General features: G+C 42.9%; 1 protein-coding gene across 1 annotated transcript in view; it reads right to left on the reverse strand.

Moving 5' to 3' along the window:
* Positions 1-19,700, reverse strand: part of TULP4 (TUB like protein 4) — an 860,077-nt gene that overhangs the window by 720,725 nt on the left and 119,652 nt on the right. Inside the window, exon 3 of the mRNA XM_069769358.1 lies at positions 17,706-17,834. Coding sequence (XP_069625459.1) covers positions 17,706-17,834 — 129 coding nt within the window. The remainder of the gene's footprint in view (positions 1-17,705; positions 17,835-19,700) is intronic.

Here is a 19,700-nt window from a genome sequence, read left to right on the forward strand (position 1 = left end):
CCTTCACTCTGCGGTCCAGCTCACCCCAAACCATCTTGATTGGGTTCAGGTCTGGTGACTATGGAGGGCAGGTCATCTGGCGCAGCACTCCATCACTCTCCTTCTTGGTCAAATAGCCCTAACACAGCCTGGAGAGGCGATTGAGGTCATTGTCCTGTTGAAAAATAAATGATTGTCTACCTAAACGCAAACCGGATGGAATAGCATGCCGCTGCACGATGTTGTGGTAGCCATGCTGGTTTAGTGTGCCTTCAATTTTGAAAAAGTCCCCAACAATGTCACCAGCAAAGCACCCCCACACCATCACACCTCCTCGTCCATGCTTCACGGTGGGAACCAGGCATGTAGAGTCCATCCGTTCACCTTTTCTGCGTCGCACAAAGACATGGTGGTTGGAACCAAAGATCTCAAATTTGGACTCATCAGACCAAAGCACAGATTTCCACTGATCTAATGTCCATTCAGTGTGTTCTTCAGCCCAAACAAGTCTCTTCTGCTTGTTGCCTGTCCTTAGCAGTGGTTTCTTAGCTGCTATTTTACCATGAAGGCCTGCTGCACAAAGTCTCCTCTTAACAGTTGTTGTAGAGATGTGTCTGCTGCTAGAAATATCTGTGGCATTGACCTGGTCTCTAATCTGAGCTGCTGTTAACCTGCAATTTCTGAGGCTGGTGACTCAGATAAACTTATCCTCAGAAACAGAGGTAACTCTTGGTCTTCCTTTCCTGGGGCAGGCCTCATGTGAGCAAGTTTCTTTGTAGCGCTTGATGGTTTTTGCAACTGCACTTGGGGATACTTTTAATGTTCTCCCAATTTTTCAGAATGACTGACCTTCATTTCTCAAGGTAATGACGGCCACTCTTTTTTTTTACTTAGCTGCTTTTTTCTTGCCATAATACAAATTCTAACAGTCTATTCAGTAGGACTATCAGCTGTGTATCCACCAGACTTCTGCTCAACACAACTGATGGTCCCAACCCCATTAATAAGGCAAGAAATCCCACTTATTAAACCTGACAGGGCACACCTGTAAAGTAAAAACCATTTCCGGAGTTCCAGGACGAGAGGCGAGAGACAACACAATCCGAACTATCTCTTTACTTGATAGAGCGAGCAGAGAGGGGGACCCCCTGTGTATCATGTCAATCGACGCTGAAAAGTCTTTTGACCGGGTTCATTGGGAATTTATTTTTCAGACTCTAGAGGAAATTGGCCTAAAAGAAAATATGCTGCGTAGGATCTCCGCTTTTTATTCTTCTCCTAGTGCCCAGGTCAAGGTTAACGGAGCATTATCGAATGTGTTCCTGGTCAGAAATGGTACAAGGCAGGGGTGCCCACTTTCTCCCCTCCTATATATTTTAACAATGGAGCATTTGGCTGTAGCACTGAGAAATAACCCCTCAATTAATGGTATAAAAATATGTTCTGATGAACATAAGTTAGCACTTTTTGCAGATGACATCCTCCTATACATCACGTCTCCCTCTACGAGCCTACCAAACATTATTTCAGAATTACATAAATTTGGTCTCCTAAGCAATTTTAAAATAAACTCCCATAAATCCGAAATCCTAAACATTTCACTACAACTCCCCTTGGTTGATCAATTAAGGACGGCCTTTCCATTTAAATAGCGATTTGACTTTCTCACTTATCTGGGTATCAAAATTACAAGCAAAACGTCTAAACTGTTTGAGGCCAACTTTACGCCAGCCCTACAAAAAACAAACTTGGACTTGGAGAAATGGCAAAGACTCCAATTATCTTGGCTGGGTAGGATCAATGCAGTTAAAATGGACCTCCTACCTCGCCTCCTATATCTCATTGAAACAATTCCCCTATACCTACCAGCTTCCTTCTTTTCCCGCCTCAAACAAATAATCACTCGTTTTATTTGGTCTCATAGTCGGGCACGTATTTCATTTACATCTTTAAGTAGATCTCAACTGACAGGTGGTTTGGGCCTCCCAGATCTTGCGGTCTACAGTTATGCTTCAATAGGATCATGTATCCTGGACCTTTATCACACGAAATATAGCAAAAAGTGGGTAAATCTAGAAAACGACCTTAATGGATGCGACTCCCAAGTTGTTCTTTGGTCCGGAGGTAAGGGGGTGGGGCCAGGCGTCTACATACCCTTCCTCACACGAAACATATTGCTTCTTATTAAAAACAGGAACAAAGACCTTCAGATTACAACTCTCCCGGGACCCTTGATTCCAATTTATGATAGTCCTGCTTTTCCGGCGGGACTAAATAGAGAGATGTATCTAAACAAGAGAAAAGATTCCAAACCCATCATCCATGACTATTTAAAGGAAACTGGGATGAAGTCTCTTCGGGAATTATTCCCAGAGGAGGAAACACACTCTGTTGATTGGTTCTTCTATGAACAACTAAAAAGTTTTATCCACACAATTTTTAAACAAACCAATATCAGCAGGCCGTTAACTCCCTTTGAGATGCTTTGCATATCAACAAACCCCCCCGGACCATACTGTCTCGCTGCTATATAAAATCTTCCAAGAAGGGAGGGCTCCACTGCAGGGTTGGCCAATGTTTTTCTCGAAATGGGAGGGTGATCTGGGAAGACCCTTGTCATCTGAAGATAGGGGAAAAATTCTTCTCTTCTCGTTCAGATCGTCATTAGGCGCAGTATCACAGGAGAGGAGCTATAAGATTCTAGCAAGATGGTATAGATGCCCCTCCATGGTGCATGCAGTGTTTCCTACGACTCCTGACACCTGTTGGAGGTGCCTAAAGGAAATAGGCTCTTACATGCATATTTGGTGGGACTGCCCCCCCCCCCATAAAGGATTTGTGGCTGGCCGTCTTTGAACTTCATAATAGAATGTCTATCACACGGATCCAACCCTCAGCAAGTCTAGCATTGTTGTCATTGTGTAACTTGTCGATATCTAGGTTCAAGAGGGGCATCCTCAGACACTTTCTTACTGCAGTCAGGAATCTAATTCCACGTTTTTGGAAACAAGAAAAATTCCCTTCCCATGCAGAATTTGTGGCAGAACTTAATGACATTTATAGAATGGAGCAGCTGATAAATCAGTCTACAGGTAATGCGGAAAAAACCTACAACACATGGGCTCCCTGGATTGCTTTTAGGGAAACCTCTGAATTAGATCGCTGGATTTCCAGAACTTGACGCATTATGTAGCTCATTCGCGTGCACTCCCGAGCCGTTTCTCGACCTGCGCTCTGGCCGCTGGAGCGGGTTGGCAGCCACACCTTTTCCCCACTCCCCCATCCACTCCTCTCCTTCTTTCTACCCCTCTTTCTTTCCCTTATCTTACTTTGTTTGTCTTCCTCTTACTCAGTTTGAATGCATGTTATACTGTCAAATGATTACAAAGAAATTTAATAATGGCTATCTATTATCCCTGCTGTTTCTTTTTATTAACACTTCATAATCTCGGGATAACCAACAACATTATTTACCAGAAAGTTGAATTACAAGACCTAAATGTTGTCACAATGCCTCACTTGACTTACTTGTAACCATTGTCTATCATTGCACTGATTTACTAGTTTGTATTGTTTACCTTTATTCTTTATTGCTATGACCAATAAAAATGATTGATACGAAAACCATTCCCGGTGACTACCTCTTGAAGCTCATCAAGAGAATGCCAAGAGTGTGCAAAGCAGTCAAAGCAAAATGTGGCTACTTTGAAGAAGCTAGAATATAAGACATATTTTCAGTTGCTTCACATTTTTTGTTAAGTACATAATTCCACATGTGTTAATTTATAGTTTTGATGCCTTCAGTGTGAATGTACAATTTTCATAGTCCTGAAAATACAGAAAAATCTTTAACTGAGGTGTGTCCAAACTTTTGGTCTGTACTGTATATCATCTTCATTTAGCTGCTTTTTTCTTGCCATAATACAATTTCTAACAGTCTATTCAGTAGGACTATCAACTGTGTATCCACCAGACTTCTGCACAACACAACTGATGGTCCTAACCCCATTTATAAGGCAAGAAATCACTTATTAGACCTGACAGGGCACACCTGTGAAGTGAAAACCATTCCCGGTGACTAACTCTTGAAGCTCACCAAGAGAATGCCAAGAGTGTGCAAAGCAGTCATCAAAGCAAAATGTGGCTACTTTGAAGAACCTAGAATACAATACATAATTTCAGTTGTTTCACACTTTTTTGTTAAGTAAATAATTCCACATGTGTTAATTCATAGTTTACAGAAGCAGACTACACGTTAGCTATTTCTGTAAATTTTATCCTGTTTATTTTATACGGTTTTGCATACCTGTATGTCTTTTTATTACCATATTTTTAGATTCTTTTTTACTATAAGCACTGTACCTTTTGTATTAAAGCATAAAACTTTAACAGTTGAACCGTGTATGTTCTAAAGAATCCATAGCCTTAAAGTGTTTGACCCTTATGAGTGGTAGACCGTTTTAGTAATATTTCCGGGACTCATCGCCCGTGTGTTCGGTGAGTAGTGGCAGAGTGTATGAGCGGGTGTGTGGCCTGGGTCAGTGTGTGATTTATGCTCCCACTGCAGCACAGGACAGATGTTGAATGCTGGACTGAGAAAGGGGAGATAGATAAACCCTTGTAGGCACAACCCCAAGTGCGGAGAACGGGTATGTGACAAATTGTTAGCAGCACGGTGGGGATCTGTGAAACAGGGTACCTGTGGCTAGCACATGAAGGGCTGTGTGGCCCTCCAGAGAAATGCCTCCCCACACCATTACTGATGCACTGCCAGACTAATCATGCTAGAGGATGGTCTCAAAACGTTCTCCAAGGTGTCACCAGACCCTGTCACATGTGCTCAGTGTGAACCTGCTCTCATCCGTGAAGAGCACAGAGCACCCAATGTCAAATCTGCCAATCTAGATGTTCTCTGGAAAATGCCAATCGCCCAGTACAGTGTTGGGCTATAAGCACAACACCCATTTGAGGACGTAGGGCCCTCATACCACCTTCATGGAGTCTGTTTCTGACCGTTTGAGCAGACACATGGATGCTATTGGCCTGCTGGAGGGCTCTGGCACTGCTCCTACTTGTACAAAGGAGGAGGTAGCGGTCCTGATGCGGGGTTGTTGCCCTCCTATGGCCCCTCCGCGTCTCCTGGTGCACTGGCCTATCTCCTGGTATCTGCATCATGCTCTGGACATTGAGCTGACAGACAACTACTCTAGCTGCTATACCTGAGCAACTTCTGTAAGTTGTAGAAACCGCCTCATGCTACTGTACAGTACCTCTAAGGATGAGAGCAGTGACAAAATGAAAAAGTGACCAAAACAACAGCCAAAAAGGATGAGAACAGTGACATGATCTATGGTCATCACCTGCAGAACCACTCCTTTATAGGGGTTGTCTTGTTAATTGCTTATAATTTCTACCCGTTGTCTGTTTCATTTGCACAACAGCTGGAGAAATTAATTCACAATCAGTGGTGCTTCATAACAGGTTGATTTCACATAAGTGTGATTGACTTGGAGTTGCATTGTGATGTTTAAGAGCTCTCTTTATATTTTTGAGCAGTGTATTGAGAGGACAAGGATTTTGATGGGAGTGCTTCTTTAAACGCTTCCTGACCGCCCACTTCGGGAGGTGTTTATGAGTGTTCAGTGGTCTCGCAGCGCTCAGGACCCCCAGAGTCATGCAAGCGCTGCAGTTCCTGTGCAGAGCGGTGGCTCTGACAGGTAACAACATCGGGACCTGATTGGATTACGACCTAATGATGTTAACTACGGTTGATCAAAAAGCTTCGGGCTTAAACTAATAGCTATAGTGCAACATCCGCTAGGGCCGTGGGGTACTCGGAACCGGGTCGGACTGTTCTTAAAGCACGGCAGCAGTGACCCGGTCTGTGGCCCTGGGCATGCAATTAAAAAGGATGCGGGAATGTTTATAGGGGATTGTTCGTGATGCCACCTGAGGTACTCGGCTATAGATGGCCGACGCCGCTTAAAGGGACCGCTGGGGCTGATGGTGATGCAGCTTGGATGGTCCTGATCCCCACAGGTGGAGCGAGGCTCCAGGGCTACCAGACCAGTCTATGAGGGGTTGTGAAAGTTGAGGTGCAGGAATGATTGGAGGACACAGGGCCTGTAGTTTCTTTACCTTTAATTGTAGGTGCATTCTGGAGCACAGGTATAGGTGGTATTGGAAATCTAGGGAAGCCTGGTAGCAGTTCAGAATCCTCCTAGCCAGGTGAGGTTGGAAGCCTCCGTACTGCGCTGTTCTTTAGGTTATTGATGCCTTATGCGGTCTTCAAGTCCCAATCTCAGTCTGTCCTTTAAGTGGAATACCACTACCCGCATGGTAGGCAGCTCGAGCCTTTTCCTGACAACACTTCCTCGTGGTGGCTCCAGGTTCTCTAGTTTGCTGCTGTGCCTTCAGGCGTCAGATGTGGCCAGGAGACCTGCAATCTTCCGTTCTCCGGATTCAGTTGCGGGGCATACAGTTCCCACACAACCACAGACTCTGGTGTGTAGTCTGTTGTGATCAGTCCTGGGGTGAGCCCAATCGCAGCTCCTATCCCCAGCTTCTCCTCACTTGATTCCTCTTAATTCACTAGCACGGACTAGCTGACTAACCCCGCCTCCAAACCAGAACTTATCAGGGAAGCTCCCCTGAAACTGGGTTTACAGCTCCCTCTTCTGGTCTGGAGTCAGGAAAGTGTTGCATGCTAGTGTTACCTGTTAAGGGGATCCCTTCTTGATTCTAGGCATGGCATTATCCCCTGTGAGGAAGGCATTGCCACTGTGGCATCCGGACTCCTGGGGTGCCACAATAGCGCTTACCTAATAGCTACCTCGGTAACCTGCATACCTGGAGCACTCCCGATAATGAGCTGTTCGGCACCGCAGCTGCATGTGTTGTGGCTCTGTGACAGTCAAACACATAAATGGAGAGCCTGTCTGTTGGTCTTTCCATGCATGTGTTGTGACTGTCACACAGCTGCTACACATGCAGCTGCGGCAGAGAACAGCTGATTATCATGAGCGCTCCAGGTATCCAGGTTACCGAGGCAGCTATTCATAAGCGCTATAGCTACTCGGATAAGCACTTATCCTAAAGTATTCGATCAACCCTAATGTTAATCCTTTGCTATCTTCTAGAAACCATGATCGCTGCATTTGGAAGATAGTAGTGGGAGGCCACTGGTTTACTCGCCTCTCCAAAGCCCCCCCGTGATCTGATCACATCATTGGGGTTCCCGCGTTGTGTCAGCAGCTGGAGGTCACATGATGTCATCCGGGTCTGCCTGCTACAGTGGTTTATTAAAGGGGTCCCCAACTCCAGTCCTCAAGGCCCACCAACATGTCATGTTTTCAGGATTTCCTTAGTCTTGCCCAGGTAATAATTGCATCACCTGTGCAATGCAAAGGAAATCCTGAAAACATGACCTGTTGGTGGGCCTTGAGGACTGGAGTTGGGGACCCCTGGTATTAGACTCAGCCTGCATCTGAGTCTCACAAGAGATCTGCCTGTGTAACACTGACAGGTCTCATACAATGCGATACATGTGTATTGCATTGTATGAGACCAGCGATCATAGAAATAAGAATTGAAGTTCCATACAGGGACTAAATAAAAAAAAGTTTAAAAAAATGCTTTTAAACTATAAATAAAGAAGAAAAAATACTACAACATAAAATGCATATACAGTGGGGCAAAAAAGTATTTAGTCAGTCAGCAATAGTGCAAGTTCCACCACTTAAAAAGATGAGAGGCGTCTGTAATTTACATCATAGGTAGACCTCAACTATGGGAGACAAACTGAGAAAAAAAAATCCAGAAAATCACATTGTCTGTTTTTTTAACAATTTATTTGCATATTATGGTGGAAAATAAGTATTTGGTCAGAAACAAAATTTCATCTCAATACTTTGTAATATATCCTTTGTTGGCAATGACAGAGGTCAAACGTTTTCTGTAAGTCTTCACAAGGTTGCCACACACTGTTGTTGGTATGTTGGCCCATTCCTCTATGCAGATCTCCTCTAGAGCAGTGATGTTTTTGGCTTTTCGCTTGGCAACACGGACTTTCAACTCCCTCCAAAGGTTTTCTATAGGGTTGAGATCTGGAGACTGGCTAGGCCACTCCAGGACCTTGAAATGCTTTTTTACGAAGCCACTCCTTCGTTGCCCTGGCGGTGTGCTTTGGATCATTGTCATGTTGAAAGACCCAGCCACGTTTCATCTTCAATGCCCTTACTGATGGAAGGAGGTTTGCACTCAAAATCTCACGATACATGGCCCCATTCATACTTTCATGTACCCGGATCAGTCGTCCTGGCCCCTTTGCAGAGAAACAGCCCCAAAGCATGATGTTTCCACCACCATGCTTTACAGTAGGTATGGTGTTTGATGGATGCAACTCAGTATTCTTTTTCCTCCAAACACGACAAGTTGTGTTTCTACCAAACAGTTCCAGTTTGGTTTCATCAGACCATAGGACATTCTCCCAAAACTCCTCTGGATCATCCAAATGCTCTCTAGCAAACTTCAGACGGGCCCGGACATGTACTGGCTTAAGCAGTGGGACACGTCTGGCACTGCAGGATCTGAGTCCATGGTGGCGTAGTGTGTTACTTATGGTAGGCCTTGTTACATTGGTCCCAGCTCTCTGCAGTTCATTCACTAGGTCCCCCCGCGTGGTTCTGGGATTTTTGCTCACCGTTCTTGTGATCATTCTGACCCCACGGGGTGGGATTTTGCGTGGAGCCCCAGATCGAGGGAGATTATCAGTGGTCTTGTATGTCTTCCATTTTCTAATTATTGCTCCCACTGTTGATTTCTTCACTCCAAGCTAGTTGGCTATTGCAGATTCAGTCTTCCCAGCCTGGTGCAGGGCTACAATTTTGTTTCTGGTGTCCTTTGACAGCTCTTTGGTCTTCACCATAGTGGAGTTTGGAGTCAGACTGTTTGAGGGTGTGCACAGGTGTCTTTTTATACTGATAACAAGTTTAAACAGGTGCCATTACTACAGGTAATGAGTGGAGGAAAGAGGAGACTCTTAAAGAAGAAGTTACAGGTCTGTGAGAACCAGAAATCTTGATTGTTTGTTTCTGACCAAATACTTATTTTTCACCATAATATGCAAATAAATTGTTAAAAAAAACAGACAATGTGATTTTCTGGATTTTTTTTCTCAGTTTGTCTCCCATAGTTGAGGTCTACCTATGATGTAAATTACAGACGCCTCATCTTTTTAAGTGGTGGAACTTGCACTATTGCTGACTGACTAAATACTTTTTTGCCCCACTGTATTTATGAACGAGCTGACATATAAAAACTTTCACACTAGTTATCTCCTTCAGTACACACTGTAAAAAAAAAACAAACAAAAAAAACATTTTGCTTTTTCATCATGCTGCTGAACAAAAAGTAGGATAGAACAACCAATTTTGGCATCCATTTTCTCCTGTTACCCTTGTAAAAATAAAAAATAAAAATGGGGCTGAAACAACATTTTTGTTGGGAAAATGTGTTGTTTTCTACTTTTCACGGCTCAACATTATCAAATTCTGCAAAGCCCCTGAGATTTCGAGATGCTCATCACACATCTAGATAAAGTCCTTGGGGGGTCTAGTTTTCCAAATGGGGTAATTTGTGCGGGGTTTCCACTGTTTAGGCACCTCGGGGGCTCTCCAAATGTGACATGGCGTCGGCTATTGATTTAAGCCAATTTTGTATTCCAAATGGCGCCCCTTCCCTTCCAAGCCCTGCCGTGCACCCAAACAGTAGTTTTCTTCCACATATGGGGTATCAGCGTACTCCAGAAAAACTGCACAACCAATTGTGGGGTCCCATTTCCGCTTACCGTTTTGAAAAAAAAAAAATTGGGGCTCAAAGAACATTTTTGTGGGAAACAAACTTTTATTTTCATGGCTCAACGTTATAAATTTCAGTGAAGCACCTGGGGGTTTCAAGGTACTCACCACACATCTAGATAATGGGGGTCTAATTTTCAAAATGGGGTCACTTGTGGGGAGTTTCCACTGTTTAGGCACCTTAGGGGATCTCCAAACTCAAAAAGTGAGACCACATTTTTGCCAGCAGAGGATGGATAATTTACTCAAGCATCATCTGCTTGTAAGAGCTGCAGGTGGAGCGAAGCTCTACCCGTGGCTGTTAAGCTGTCAAATGCCGCTGTCAATTGGAGTAACGAGAAAGAAAAACAAATGCCAGAATTGCTTTTTTCTTTTGGCAGTCGCAACAACACAAAAAAAATTAAGAGGTGATCAAAACATCGTATCTACCCAAAAATCATATCAATAAAAACGTCGGCTCTAAAAAAAAAAAAACTAAAAAAAAAAACTAAGCCCTCACATAGCTCCAAATCCCTAAAATTAACAGCATTACTGCTCTCACATTTTTTCATTTACAAATTTCTGAAATTTTGTTTTCAACACTTACGGTAAATAAAACAAAACCTATTCATATTTGGTATCTTCATTATACTGACCTGGAGTATCATATTGCCAGGTCATTTTACCGTAAAATTAAAGCTGAAGATATAAAAAAAACAACAAACCATTTGTGTAATTTTGCTTTTTTTACTATTTTGCCAGACTTGTAATTTCCCACCTTCCAGTACATCAAATGATAAAATGGATGTTGTCATTCAAACGTTCAAATTGCCCTACAAAAAACAAGCCCTCTTATGGCTGCGTCAACTAAAAAATAAAAAAAACTTATGGAAGTTGGAAGAAGTGGAGGAAAAAATGATAGCGCAAAAACAAAAAATGCCAGGTCCTTAAAGGGTTCTCCAGCCAAATAATAATATAATCTTTATTTTTATATAGCGCTAACATATTCCGCAGCCCTTTACAGTTTTTTGCACACATTATCATCACTGTCCCCGATGGGGCTCACAATCTAAATTCCCTATCAGTATGTCTTTAGAATGTGGAAGGAAACAGGAGAACCCGGAGGAAACCCACGCAAACACAGGGAGAACAAACAAAACCCTTGCAGATGTTGTCCAAGGTGGGATTAGAACCCAGGACTCCAGCGCTACAAGGCTGCAGTGCTATCCACTGAGCCACTGTGCTGCTCGAACCCCTCTCTGTGAGAAATGTGAGCTGGTGGCAGCGAAGTGTGTTCTGGGCTAGGTGGGTACCGCTGGCAGCGACAGAACGGGGTTTTATAAGCTATTGTCTGGCTGCGGCCTGAGCATTTATAATTCCCTTGCTGCAGCGTGCCTGCTAGCCAGTCCACAGTGAAGCGGCCCGTCCGGCGACTAATTATCCCAGGTGTAGTTCCCTGACTGACCCGGAGGGGGGCGCTGGAGAGCTGCAAGTTCCAAACTGGAAAGCGGGATATACATGAATCCCTGCTGTTCGTGATATTGTAGCAGCAGTGGGATAACTAAAATATGCCCCTGCGGTAAATTGACAGGTCTATAGTCTTGTTTGTCTTTTCATCACATTGTAGCAGTGGAGGGATAAATAAGATAAGCCTCCCTGCACATGTGATAGCCGTGTGCTGGCCAAAGGTCACCCCCGATCCGTGACATATTGTTGACAGTCACATATCGCCAACTCCATAAGTATGCAGTCACTCTGTGTGACTGCAGATTTATGAATCCTCTCAGCTGGCTTTTGAGCTGGGAGCGGCAATGATGTATGAGTTATACAAACTCCTGGACAGAGAACGTCTAATGTGCCTGGCCTCACTCCATACACTTGAATAGATTCAGGCCGAGGCCCCGACTAGTGACCCGTCCAGTGAGCATGGCCGAATATATCACATTTGGAATGTTCTACTAAGTACCAAATACACTAGTTAAGAACTGGTTGAATAAGGGCTCATTCAGACATTAGTGATTTTCTGAGTTTGGTCAGAGTGTCAATTTTTGACCATCAAAGTCTGGTCAGAGCCTTTGTGTGGATAATTTTCCACGGAAAAAATCTGACACGTGAATTACCTCATATACTGTGATTGGTACAAGAGTGCCATCTTTGAAAACATGGGTAGCAGTCATCTGAATAAAAGAAAATACATTTGAATGAGCCTTTACTAGGACTTAAGGTACCGTCACACTAAGTGACGCTGCAGCGATACCGACAACGATCCGGATCGCTGCAACGTCGCTGTTTGGTCGCTGGAGAGCTGTCACACAGACAGCTCTCCAGCGACCAATGATCCCGAAGTCCCTGGTAACTAGGGTAAACATCGGGTTACTAAGCGCAGGGCCGCGCTTAGTTACCCGATGTTTACCCTGGTTACCATCCTAAAAAGTAAAAAAACAAACGCTACATACTTACCTACCGCTGTCTGTCCTCGGCGCTCTGCTTCTCTGGTCTGGCTGTGAGCGCCGGGCAGCTGGAAAGCAGAGCGGTGACGTCACCGCTCTGCTTTCCGGCCGCTGTGCTCACAGCCAGACCAGAGAAGCAGAGCGCCGAGGACAGACAGCGGTAGGTAAGTATGTAGCGTCTTTTTTTTTACTTTTTAGGATGGTAACCAGGGTAAACATCGGGTAACTAAGCGCGGCCCTGCGCTTAGTTACCCGATGTTTACCCTGGTTACTAGCGAAGACATCGCTGAATCGGTGCCACACACGCCGATTCAGTGATGTCTACGGGGAGTCCAGACACCAAATAAAGTTCTGGACTTTCTTCCCCGACCAGCGACAGCACAGCAGGGGCCTGATCGCTGCTGCCTGTCAAACTGGACGATATCGCTAGCGAGGATGCTGCAACGTCACGGATCGCTAGCGATATCGTCTAGTGTGACGGTACCTTTAGCATATCTGCAGTTATCTATTCTTGGCCAGAAAATGTTTACTGCTTAGTATGGGAAGAAACGCTAATTTTCTGAAAGCCTATTTCATTTACTGGCCAGCATAATTAGAGAGGGTAATGACAAATTCTGGGTTGCAGGGAATTAGTGGAATTCTGCAGTGGATTACGGATATATTAGGACAAACATCAGAGCCAGTAAGGTACAGACAGATTCCAGCCCAAATTCACTGCTCTCATGGAGACAAAAGCAAATTGTTGAGAGGAGGCAATAGGGCACATCGCTGAAAATTATAGTCATAAAAATACAGAAAAATCTTTAAATGAGAAGGTGTGTCCAAACTTTTGGTCTGTACTGAACGAACGAATGAATGAATGAATGAATGAATGAATGAATGAATGAATGAATGAATGAATATATATATATATGATGAGAGGCGTCTGTAATTTACATCATAGGTAGACCTCAACTATGGGAGACAAACTGAGAAAAAAAAATCCAGAAAATCACATTGTCTGTTTTTTTAACATTTTATTTGCATATTATGGTGGAAAATAAGTATTTGGTCAGAAACAAACAATCAAGATTTCTGGCTCTCACAGACCCGTAACTTCTTCTTTAAGAGTCTCCTCTTTCCTCCACTCATTACCTGTAGTAATGGCACCTGTTTAAACTTGTTATCAGTATAAAAAGACACCTGTGCACACCCTAAAACAGTCTGACTCCAAACTCCACTATGGTGAAGACCAAAGAGCTGTCAAAGGACACCAGAAACAAAATTGTAGCCCTGCACCAGGCTGGGAAGACTGAATCTGCAATAGCCAACCAGCTTGGAGTGAAGAAATCAACAGTGGGAGCAATAATTAGAAAATGGAAGACATACAAGATCACTGATAATCTCCCTCGATCTGGGGCTCCACGCAAAATCCCACCCCGTGGGGTCAGAATGATCACAAGAACGGTGAGCAAAAATCCCAGAACCACGCGGGGGGACCTAGTGAATGAACTGCAGAGAGCTGGGACCAATGTAACAAGGCCTACCATAAGTAACACACTACGCCACCATGGACTCAGATCCTGCAGTGCCAGACGTGTCCCACTGCTTAAGCCAGTACATGTCCGGGCCCGTCTGAAGTTTGCTAGAGAGCATTTGGATGATCCAGAGGAGTTTTGGGAGAATGTCCTATGGTCTGATGAAACCAAACTGGAACTGTTTGGTAGAAACACAACTTGTCGTGTTTGGAGGAAAAAGAATACTGAGTTGCATCCATCAAACACCATACCTACTGTAAAGCATGGTGGTGGAAACATCATGCTTTGGGGCTGTTTCTCTGCAAAGGGTCCAGGACGACTGATCCGGGTACATGAAAGAATGAATGGGGCCATGTATCGTGAGATTTTGAGTGCAAACCTCCTTCCATCAGCAAGGGCATTGAAGATGAAACGTGGCTGGGTCTTTCAACATGACAATGATCCAAAGCACACCGCCAGGGCAATGAAGGAGTGGCTTCGTAAGAAGTATTTCAAGGTCCTGGAGTGGCCTAGCCAGTCTCCAGATCTCAACCCTATAGAAAACCTTTGGAGGGAGTTGAAAGTCCGTGTTGCCAAGCGAAAAGCCAAAAACATCACAGCTCTAGAGGAGATCTGCATGGAGGAATGGGCCAACATACCAACAACAGTGTGTGGCAACCTTGTGAAGACTTACAGAAAACGTTTGACCTCTGTCATTGCCAACAAAGGATATATTACAAAGTATTGAGATGAAATTTTGTTTCTGACCAAATACTTATTTTCCAACATAATATGCAAATAAATTGTTAAAAAAAAACAGACAATGATTTTCTGGATTTTTTTTTCTCAGTTTGTCTCCCATAGTTGAGGTCTACCTATGATGTAAATTACAGACGCCTCTCATCTTTTTAAGTGGTGGAACTTGCACTATTGCTGACTGACTAAATACTTTTTTGCCCCACTGTGTGTATATATATATATATATATATATATATATATATATATATATATATATATATATATATATATACATACATATACATATATATACATATATATATATATATATATATATATATATATATATATATACGTATACACATACATACACACAGTACAGACCAATAGTTTGGACACCTTCTCATTTAAAGATTTTTCTGTATTTTCATGACTATGAAAATTGTTATTCACACTGAAGGCATCAAAACCATGAATTAACACATGTGGAATTACAAAAAAGTGTGAAACAACTGAAATTATGTATTATATTCTAGGTTCTTCAAAGTAGCCACCTTTTGCTTTGATGACTGCTTTGCACACTCTTGGCATTCTCTTTATGAGTTTTAAGAGGTAGTCACCGGGAATGGTTTTCACTTCACAGGTGTGCCCTGTCAGGTCTAATAAGTGATTTCTTGCCTTATAAATGGGGTTGGGACCATCAGTTGTGTTGTGCACAAGTCTGGTGGATATACAGTTGATAGTCCTACTGAATAGACTGTTAGAAATTGTATTATGGCAAGAAAAAAGCAGCTAAATGAAGAAAAACGAGTGGCCATCATTACTTTAAGAAATGAAGGTCAGTCTGTCTGAAAAATTGGGAAAACTTTGAAAGTGTTCCCAAGTGCAGTGGCAAAAACCATCAAGTGCTACAAAGAAACTGGTTCACATGAGGACCGCCTCAGGAAAGGAAGACCAAGAGTCACCTCTGCTTTCTGAGGATAAGTTTATCCAAGTCACCAGCCTCCGAAATTGAAGGTTAACAGCAGCTCAGATTAGAGACCAGGTAAATGCCACACAGAGTTCTAGCAGCAGACACATCTCTACAACAACTGTCAAGAGGAGACTTTGTGCAGCAGGCTTTCATGGTAAAATAGCTGCTAGGAAACAACTGCTAAGGACAGGCAACAAGCAGAAGAGACTTGTTTGGGCTAAAGAACACAAGGAATGGGCATTAGACCAGTGGAAATCTGTGCTTTGGTCTGATGAGTCCAAATTTGAGATCTTTGGTTCCAACCACCGTGTGTTTGTGCGACACAGAAAAAAGTAAATGGATGGACTCTACATGCCTGGTTCCCACCGTGAAGCATGGAGGAAGTGGTGTGATGGTGTGGAGGTGCTTTGCTGGTGACACTGTTAGGTATTTATTCAAAACTGAAGGCATACTGAACCAGCATGGCTGCCACAGCATCTTGCAGCGGCATGCTATTCCATCCGGTTTGCGTTTAGCTGGACCATCATTTATTTTTCAACAGGACAATGACCCCAAACACACCTCCAGGCTATATAAGGGCTATTTGACCAAGAAGGAGAGTTATGGGGTGTTACGCCAGATGACCTGGCCTCCACAGTCACCAGACCTGAACCCAATCGAGATGGTTTGGGGGGGAGCTGGACCGCAGAGTGAAGGCAAAAGGGCCAACAGGTGCCTAGCATCTCTGGGAACTCCTTCAAGATTGTTGGAAGACCATTCCCGGTGACTACCTCTTGAATCTCATCAAGAGAGAGAATGCCAAGAGTGTGCAAAGCAATCATCAAAGCAAAAGGTGGCTACTTTGAAGAACCTAGAATATAAGACATAATTTCAGTTGGTTCACACTTTTTTGCTAAGTATATAATTCCACATGTGTCAATTCATAGTTTTGATGACTTCAGTGTGAATGTACAATTTTCATAGTCATGAAAATACAGAAAAAACTTTAAATGAGAAGGTGTTTATGTATGCGTGTGTATATATATATATATATATATATATATATATATATATATATATATATATATATATATATATATATATATATATACATATACACACACATATATACACACACACATCCATTTAAAATATATATATATATATATATATATATATATATATATATATATATATATATATATATATATATATATATATATATATATATATATATATATATATATATATATATATATATATATATATATATACACCTCTCTCTGAGGGTGTGTGTTTCAAGCCACGCCCACTCCGCATAGTTAGAGTACATGGTAGGCACAGGCCACATCTAGCTCCGTCATGTCTAGAATGGGGTTGTTCCTGTGAGGCATGACGTCAAGGGAAAGGGAGGAGCCTCATGGATTACACTGTTGTGCTCATAAGAGGAAGGTGCTGTGCATGTGTGAGGGGAAGAGAAGAGTGAGGGGAAAATAGTGGAGTGAGGGGAAAAAGAGGTGTGAGGTGAAAATGAAGAGGTGTGAATGGAAAATGGGAGTAGTGAGGGGAAAATAGTGGACTGATTTGAAAATGACAGTTGAGTGAGGGGAAAATGAGAGATGTGACTGGGAAAATGAAAGATGTGAGGGGGAAAATAAGAGGCGCGATGGGGAAATGAGAGAAGTGAGGTGCTGCTCCAGTAAGAGGTTGTGTATAAGGACACATTCACAAGATCAGTATTTGGTCAGTATTTTACCTCCGTATTTATGAGACAAAACCACGAGTGGCAGAAAATACAGAAGTGGTGATGTGTTTCTAAAATACTGTTCCTCGGATTGTTTTACTCCAAGTTTAACCTCACAAATCCTGAGGTAAAAATACTGACCAAATAACATGTGAACGAGGTCTAAAAGAAAAAAGTGTGGTCTTGCAGAAAAAGTAGGCTGTGTATACAGCCACACTCACAATATAGTATACATTATTTAAAATAATAAATCATTTGAATAATTTTCTCCCTGTAGGCATTGCTCCAGTAAAGCATCAGACAGGATTTTCACGCTATATACATGCACAGTAACCCTTTATTTGCATGCAAATAGTGTTTCTTGACATGACAGGTTCACTCTATCATTAACAAACTTGAGTCTACACACCATTAACTGTTGCCCACATATCTGAGCTCTTTAAAGGAAAATTACTTTCAATATAGCAAATCTCATTCGTTCATAGAACGGACACCAGATTTATCACCCACCTGTGCTCCACGATCATTGACCAGTTCCACAGACCATCTACCTTCATACTGGATCCATACGAATATACCCCCATCTGCATCGCAGGTTGCCAACTTTTGAAAAGGTTCGTTCCATCTCACTAGCACCACCTGAAAATCAACAAAAAAAAGATCAATCAGTATTATGCAAGCCTGTGCATGAGTTTAGGACATCTTTCCTTGTTAGGATTCATTAACTTCTAACTTATCTTCTGTAGTTGTAGCGGTCAACTATTAATCACTACATTCAGAAATATTTAGTGATCTTTAAAGGCAAGCCAATAAACAAAAAAGGGTTTAAGATTTCAGACTTATTTATCTGATGCATGTATGACTCTGGAAAGAAGACATTTGTTATGTGAGAGGCAATACTCACCTTTATATTTTTATATGGCCTATTTCACACGTCCATGTCTCCAGTAGGAGTGGTGACAGCTTTCACACGTACCGGAGACACTTACACACATAGACCCTTTCAAATGAATGGGTCTGTGCACAAGTCAGTGTGTTTCCACGGACCGTGGCCGCAAATGTCCCGCACACGTGCACACAGATGACACACGTGGATGTCATCTGTGTAACCCGCACCGGTGCCAGGGAAGAAGCAGTACAGTAAATGCTGCTCCACAGCGCCTGGTGGTGAAGACGGCTCTCATCATTCTCCCCAGCTCTGCCAGTGATCAGCACAAACAGGGAAGAACGATGAGAGTTATAATCAAGCGAGAACAGTGACAGCAGGCGACGACTGATGAGATTATTACTCCCATCAGCCTACAACCTGCTGCCACTAAAAAAAGTGACAGCAGGAGTGGCCAATGGGAGTATTCCTCACCAGTAGCAAGCGCTCTAAGTAAATGAAAAAAAAAAACAGCATGGGTTACCCTGTTTTTTTTTTGTTTGTTTTTTTTTTAACTAGCCAGGCAAAACTGACAGCTGGGGGCTGTAACACTCAGCTGCCAGTTTAAGCAAGGCTGGTTATCAAAAACAGCGGGGTCCCACAGTTTTTTAAAATTATTTAAATAACTAATTAAAAAAAAAACAGTGTGCCCCCCCTCCCCCCCCCCCCTTTTTTTGACAACCAGCATTGCTAAAACTGACAGCTGAGGGTTACAGCCCCCGGCTGTCAGTTTTGCCTGGATAGTTAAAAAAAAAAAATAGTATTCTCAGGCTGGTAAGGGGCCATGGATATTGACCCCACCAGCTTAAAATTAGCAGCCTGCAGCCGCCCAGAAAAGGCACATCTATTAGAGGTGCCAATTCTGGTTCTTCCCACTTGCCCTCTAGCGGTGGCAAGTGGGGTTCATATTTGTGGGGTTGGTGTCACCTTTGTACTGTCAGGTGGCATCAAGACCACAGCTTAGTAATGGAGAGGCGTCTATAAGACACCTATTTATTACTTATCCAATAGTGAGCTGGTAAATAAAGACACAGCTAGAATAAAGTATTCTATTAGAAATAAAAAATAAAAACAGTTTTCCATTGTTATTTAAAGGGACACTGTCACCTGAATTTGGAGGGAACAATCTTCAGCCATGGAGGCGGGGTTTTGGGGTTTTTGATTCACCCTTTCCTTACCCGCTGGCTGCAATATTGGATTGAAGTTCATTCTCTGTCCTCAGTAGTACATGCCTGCACAAGGTAATCTTGCCTTGCGCAGGCGTGTACTATGGAGGACAGAGAATGAACTTCAATCCAATATTGCAGCCAGCATGCAGCCAGCGGGTAAGGAAAGGGTGAATCAAAAACCCCCAAACCCCGCCTCCATGGCTGAAGATTGTTCCCTCCAAATCCAGGTGACAGTGTCCCTTTAAAAACAACAAGCAGTTATACTCACCTAACAACTAATTCCACTGAATCCCTCGCCTCCTGTAATAAAACAAAAATAAAAAAACAGCAATATCCCTCACCTGTCTGATGTTCTGTCCCACACCATAATCCACTTTTGGGGGATTAATAGTATTCAGTCTAGACATATAT

The sequence above is a fragment of the Ranitomeya imitator genome, chromosome 5 (assembly GCF_032444005.1).
Source record: "Ranitomeya imitator isolate aRanImi1 chromosome 5, aRanImi1.pri, whole genome shotgun sequence".
Taxonomy (NCBI): Eukaryota; Metazoa; Chordata; class Amphibia; order Anura; family Dendrobatidae; genus Ranitomeya; species Ranitomeya imitator.